Source organism: Fopius arisanus, unplaced genomic scaffold, assembly GCF_000806365.1.
Source record: "Fopius arisanus strain USDA-PBARC FA_bdor unplaced genomic scaffold, ASM80636v1 scaffold00006, whole genome shotgun sequence".
NCBI classification, from domain to species: domain Eukaryota; kingdom Metazoa; phylum Arthropoda; class Insecta; order Hymenoptera; family Braconidae; genus Fopius; species Fopius arisanus.
The window spans coordinates 1,726,997-1,733,770 of record NW_011887745.1 but is presented as its reverse complement, the minus strand read 5'-3'; the positions used below and the strand labels follow the sequence as shown (position 1 = coordinate 1,733,770).

General features: G+C 39.3%; 1 protein-coding gene across 1 annotated transcript; it reads left to right on the top strand.

Annotated features, from left to right (window-relative positions):
• The first annotated feature begins 4,330 nt into the window (after positions 1-4,330).
• Positions 4,331-6,017, top strand: LOC105273740 (uncharacterized). Its single transcript, XM_011316346.1, has 2 exons — positions 4,331-5,515; positions 5,704-6,017. The coding sequence occupies exons 1-2, from the start codon at positions 4,403-4,405 to the stop codon at positions 5,992-5,994; spliced, it is 1,404 nt and encodes a 467-aa protein (XP_011314648.1). The 5' UTR covers positions 4,331-4,402; the 3' UTR covers positions 5,995-6,017.
• Positions 6,018-6,774: the final 757 nt, after the last annotated feature.

Here is a 6,774-nt window from a genome sequence, read left to right as displayed (position 1 = left end):
TTACCTCCTCAGGATCGGTTCTCCTGGATTCTCGGGACTGAAAGACCTTAATCTCTAACCTTAACATAATATTTCTAAACTTAACCGTTAATTAATTTTTGGCAATCCGCCGAGATAACGACTGATTTTATCTCGTGCGGCCTTCCACCCGTATTCAGTCTTGGCAATTCGTAAGGGTAGTTACTGAATCTACCCCGTACGACCTTCCACCCGTAATCAGTCTTGGCAATTCGTAAGGGTAGTGACTGAATCTACCCCGTACGACCTTCCACCCGTAATCAGTCTTTGGCAATCCGTCGGGGTTGTTAATATTTTTACCCCGTACGGCCTTCCACCCGTACCAATCAGCCCCTTAAACCCTTTCACCTGGAGCGCCGGCGTCTTTCGCCGGACCTAACCCGATCCTGAAACTCACCCTAACCTTAACCCTACATTCCCTGAACCACCCCGAAGGGAGAAAATCCTAATTCCCCTAAACCTAACCTACGGCCTACTGTTCTCACCCTCTTCCCCGACCTCTGAATTTTGTTGGGGATCCTAACGGGCATCCCCGATGCTCGTTACAACCTGATATCGATTTAGCTCCTTTCTTATCACTGTACACTATTTCATCACTCATTTTAGCCACAAACGAAGCACTTGTGAAAATAAATTGAAATTGGCACAATTTACACTGGAAAAATAGCGTTCCTCGAATAACGTCCTCTTCAAGTGCTTGGCAATGCCTTACTGACTGAAACAGACGCTTGGTGACTATTTACAAATCAAAATTATCAAATGAAAACCTTTCGTCTATTCTGGTGAACAATACCATTAGTAACACCTGTCGAATACCTGGCTTAGCCCCACAAAGGACCGTCCCCCGGAGCGCTCCGAAAAGAGGCTCCCTGCCGAACGAACGGCCTTTGACTAGATAACGAAAATGGGGCATTTAGAATTTTCTCCCTGTCATAATCTTTCGGGATAACATTTATGAGACCATAATGTATCATTTGAAAAAAAAAATCATTTTTCCGAAAATTCTAGAGTGGCCTAACCCCTTAATATATGGTAAGAAGCGGAATCTTTACCGCAAAGAGATAGGACGAGTTCAGGATCCACTGTTAAAGGACCGATTTATAAAAATAGTAGAATTGGAGGATGATGAAAAGAATGCAGAATTCATCTAATGCTTTCCTTTCTCTTACCAAGTCAATTGACTTGGTACGAGAAAGGAAAGCATTCGATGAATTAAAAAGTGCTGAGTACGAGTGAACCTATTTCCTTTGTTGACTTGGTGCCTTTATAATTCCAGTGCAACCATCATTTCAAAATGGACGACAATGGCGTCTGCACTATTTGCCAAAAAAAAATGTTGCCAACTGAGCAAATGAAAGAGATAAAGGAGAAGCAAATTAATACATTCATAAGGAAGAGTAAAGCACGAGAAGATGGCTTTTGGCAATCCTGGGAAAATGAAGGCTCAGTAAAACTTCATGAGCGTCGTAGAAAATCCTATTCAAGTCTGTCTGACACGCCACCATTGAGAAAAAGAAGGCGGACGGACACTTCAGAGCCATCCTCGTCCATGGGACACTCAGAAATTGACCCTATTGAAAAACCCATCCACGATGTGAACAACGGCAACAACTTTGATTTTAAAAATCTGTGTTTAATATGTGGTAAGAAGCTGAATCCTTACCGCAAAGCGATAAGACGAGTTCAGGATCCACTGTTAAAGGACCGATTTAAAAAAATAGTAGAATTGGAGGGTGATGAAAAGAATGCAGAATTCATGAGCCTATTAATGAATACGCCTTCACTTGTGACAGTAGGGGCTGCTTATCATAAAGCATGTTATAATGCGTTATACAATCGACTAAATTCTAAACCTCCGATTGATTATTCCCAGAATGAAGAATCGTTCCAGAAACTTTGCAACTATTTGGAAAATACGACTTCATTCAAATTTGGTTTAAAAGAATTGAGGGATGTAATGGGTGAGAACACAATGAGTGATTCAGTTCTGTTTAAAAAATTGAATCTCAAATATGGAAATGAAATTTTCGTTAGTCGTCAGTCTGGGCGTGGGCCGTGGATTTTTTACAAACTTTATGATCTTCCAAAGATTTGTAGCGACTGGTTTTGCGATGGAGAAGTGAGTCAAAACCGACAAGAGATCATTTTGCAAGTAGCTGCAGATATACTTCACACACGAATTCTTAGGAGTGACTGTCGGACAAATTCTTATCCTCCGCCTTCAAATTTTCTAGAGAATGTTTCAACGAGCGTCGATCCGATTTTGCAGAACTTTGTTGGACGGCTATTATATCAGGGTGATTCAGATCGTGAAGCACAAAATCGGAGGGTGAGAGATTCTATGTCTCACACTATCATGACTGTAATAAAACCTAAATCGTTTATCTCTTCACTCCAATTGGCAATAGGGACATATATATACAGAAAAACTGGATCTAGACTCGCCGTGGATCTTTTGTCCAAACTGCACATTTGCCCTAGTTATGCGAGTCTCAGATTATTCGAAAGTAGCATGATCATGGATCCACCCAAGATTAATATTGAAGAAGACTCCTTTGTTCAATTTGTGTTTGACAACACAGATCACAACCTATCAACTCTCGATGGCCGCGAAACCTTTAATTGTTTGGGAGGAATAAAATGCATTACTCCCGAGAAGAACATCTCATATGAAGGAGGTGCAAAAAAATTCCAAAAAATGCTGACCAGCACGGAAATGGGAGCTCTAGAGCGCATTTCTGTTATTCCGTATGAAGCCTCCCGAGACAGTGGGATGAAGAACATCACGTTCAATTCCATGGATTCCCTTGGACTGGGGCAGTCCATTGAACTCCCTAATACGTATGCCACTTATCTCTGGGCTAATCATTATAATATCATTGAGTTGCCATCGTGGAAAGGATTCATGGAATCTTTAACATCGGAGGAAACTTTATCGAAGCAACAATCTAGTATTATTTGTTTACCTTTTACAAATGCTCCTCCTTCGAATCTAACCACTCTGCATACAGCCCTCCACTATGCTGTGGATGAAACAAGAAAGATGAGACAACAGACTACCTTTGTAACCTTTGATCAGCCATTATACTGGAAGGCGAAGTCGATCATTGAAGGTTCGGAAGATCCAGCAATGAAAAATACTGTTGTTTTGCTGGGGATGTTTCACCTGCTCATGTCTTACATGGGGTCCATTGGATACACTATGGCGGGGAGTGGATTGGAGGACTTATGGTCTGTAGTTCATGCTGCGATTTCGATTAAAAAAATGCTGAGTGGACATGCATTTGCCAGAGCCTTGCGTGCTCACATCTTAACTTTTACGGCCCTAGGTAAAAAAATTTGCAGTACTATTGACGCACCGCAGGAATGGAAGGAATTTACGGAGGAATTCTTATCAGAATGAGAATTGAGAACTAGAGGTGATTGTAAAGCCGAATTGAAAATCCAACAAATGACTCAGGCATTACAGAAACAAATGAAAATTCTGGAGAGTAGTGGTTCGACGGCCCAATTATGGATACAATATTTCAAATGTGTTTCGCTCTTGTTGCAAATGATCGAGGCAGAGAGATTGGGAGATTGGAAATTGCACCTACAGTCAGTGAGAGACGCCATACCGCTCTTTCATGCTACTGGACATCATGCTTACGCAAAAACAGCGCATATATATCTTCAAGATATGCTTAATTTAGAATGGAATATGGAACATCATGAGTACGCGGCATTTACAAAAGGTGGATACTTCACTATTCGTCGATCAGATAAGGCGTGGGCAGGGCTGTCACGCGACCTAGTCATAGAACAGACTCTCAACAGATTTTTCGGTACAGATCTGAAGTATGGGCGAGGCGTCACTCCGAGTGTTGTTAACCGGTATCTCCTTGGCATGCCATCTGCGGTAATGATAATGGAATCAATAGAAGAATACTGTGATATAAAAACATCCAACAGTGTGTAACACATTGACCTTCGGGTGAGCAGGATAAAACGAGATAGACAAGATGTAGAGAAGATGTTATTCTGGTTGAACTCACACAATCCTTTTTATCCCCGAAATTATTTGATATCACTGTCAACTGGGGTTATCGGAGGGCCCTACATCAATTGTCACCAAGCGATTGAAAAAGGATTGAAACCTATGGCAACAATCATAGGTAAAGCTCCAGTAGGAGTAACAATTTCTCGATCTTTCAAAGTGAAAAATCTGGCGTCTGCATCAAATTCCATCAATTTTAATCGTCAAGATTCTTCTGTCAAGGTTGATACACAGCTTCTCTTCCAGAAAATTTGCGTTTTTTTGACGGGTAACCCTGACTCTGCAAAAACAGCTCTTAGTTATGAATTATCACGTTTTCCCCTGAGCCTCTTCGACGAGAAAGGTTGGATGCGACAAGGGAAAAAGTCGGAACTGTATAACGTGTTTAATCCAGCTATCCAGAATTCATCATTATTGAGCGACTGTCAATTTGTCATAGATGGAGCATGGCTTTTGCGTCAGGTGTGCTGGCCCCACGGTAGAACTTTTTTGGATATTTTTCAGATTTACGAAAACTACATTCAAAGAAATTTCAGAGATGCGCAGGTAGTGTTTGATGGATACAAAAACGACGTCATTGGAGTGAAAACATATGAGAGGTTACGCAGGAAAGAGACATCTTTCGCGGTCGACGTCGATATCGGTCCTGACAAGATGATTACCGTGACAAAAGATAAATTCCTTTCTAATGTTGTAAATAAATACAAATTGGTCAGATTACTCTCTGAACATTTGAATCGAAAGGGGATTGTGACAACAGTTGCTGCAGAAGATGCCGATGCTTTAATCATCCGCACAGCCATTGAAATGAACGATCGGAGACTACTGGAAGATAGACCCGTCGTGGTTGTTGGAAATAATGTTGACTTATTGGTGTTGCTTGTAGGACTTACTCCTGATGGAGACAATATCCATTTTTATAAAATTGTTTCTATCGGTAAAAAAGATCGAAAACTTTACTCTACAAGAGACAACAAATGTTTTAAATCTTTCATTTTATTCGCTCATGCGTTCTCTGGGTGCGATTCAACGAGTGCCGTATTCAATAAAGGCAAGAAGATAATTATTTCCCTGTTATCAGAGAACAAAGATCTATGCGATGCTGTATCCATTTTTTATGAAGGAGGCAGTAGTGCCGCACAGCTTTACACGGTTGCGGAAAAAATGATTAAACATTGGTATGTTAATAATGAACAGAGAAATCTACCCATTAATGAGCTGCGATTCGAGCTGTTTCGCACTTTCGTACCTGGAGCCAAAAGAGATGGACTTCAATCGTTACCACCTACTGAAGCTGCTCTGCTAGAGCACACAAAAAGGGTCTATTTTCAAGTCCAGCAGTGGCTCAATTACAAACTTGATCCTCAAGACTGGGGGTGGGAAAGATCAATGAATGATGCAGTTATATTGATTCCAACAAAATCCAGTCTTAAGGCTGCTCCAGATGATCTTTTGGGAAAGGTGAGTCTGTACGGATTAATAAACATCCAAGTCGAATTTTCAGAAATTAATAGTCCAATTCATTAATCAATTGGTCCTAAAAATTATTACTCGAAGATTCTTTGAAATATATAATAACTAAAATATAGAGTTAATCTAAATATTTCAACTGTTGATCAACATTTAAATGAACGAAATTTGACTTCTAGATCGGTTGCAAGTGCGTCAAATCAAACTGCGCTAAAGGAAGATGTGTGTGCAAGCACGCCGGACTTTCTTGCACTAAATTTTGCAAACATTGCTCTGGTTCCGAGGATTGCATTAATTTTGAAACCCGGGAGGATTATCCACAGGAAGACATAGATGAAAATCTTGAATCTGATAATGAAAAGTATGGAGGAGAAGGAGAAAGACAAGAAGAATTGGAAGAAGTCGAAGTAGTTGAAGAAGAAATCACAAGAGATGAAGATTTTTTTGAAGTCGATTTCGATTATTATTGATTTCTCCATTTCAAAAGTGTTTTAATTATGCATTTACTCAATATAAGGTTTATTTTTAATTATACCTTTTGTACTCATTTCTTAATAATTTTTTATACCGACACGTATGAGGAAATTCATTAGAAAATCTTGTCCTTTTTCTGAACTTCTAATTAAATTTGATATGAAATTCCAGAAAAAATTCAATTTATTTATTGCATCATTTGTTTTGTATTTATTTAATAGATAGTGACTATATGATTTATCTCTCAAAAATTTTGGGTCTAAATTTTAAAAGTCTTTTCCTTCAGAAAAAAATGCTGAATTCTTTATTAAGTACTTCCAACGGAAATAGCCTTTCGGCTATAAAATTGAATTTTTGAATGCAGCATGGATTGAAAATAAAGAGACTCACGATTTCCTAAACTCAATTGCTTTCTGTCCAATCAATTGCATTTTCTGCCTACATGCGCGGAAAGTGAGCATTCTAACCTCACTTCGTTCGGTTAGAAACGTCACTTTCGCCGCATATCGACAGAAAAATCGTATGCAACCCTAGGGAGGATAATCAGACAAGCATTTCGTGGGAAGGACTTGTCTACTTTTCCTTCCTAGGTGAGCAATATACTATTTCATACAGTCATATTTCTATAAAGGTATTTTGAGATTTTTCATGAAAAACTGCGAAATTGTTCAATAGATTTTGTTCCTACCCACGTACTATCATCTGTAACTTGTCAGTCATAAAATAAATCATATGACTTTTCAGGACTTTACATATTTAGATATTAATTAAGACCA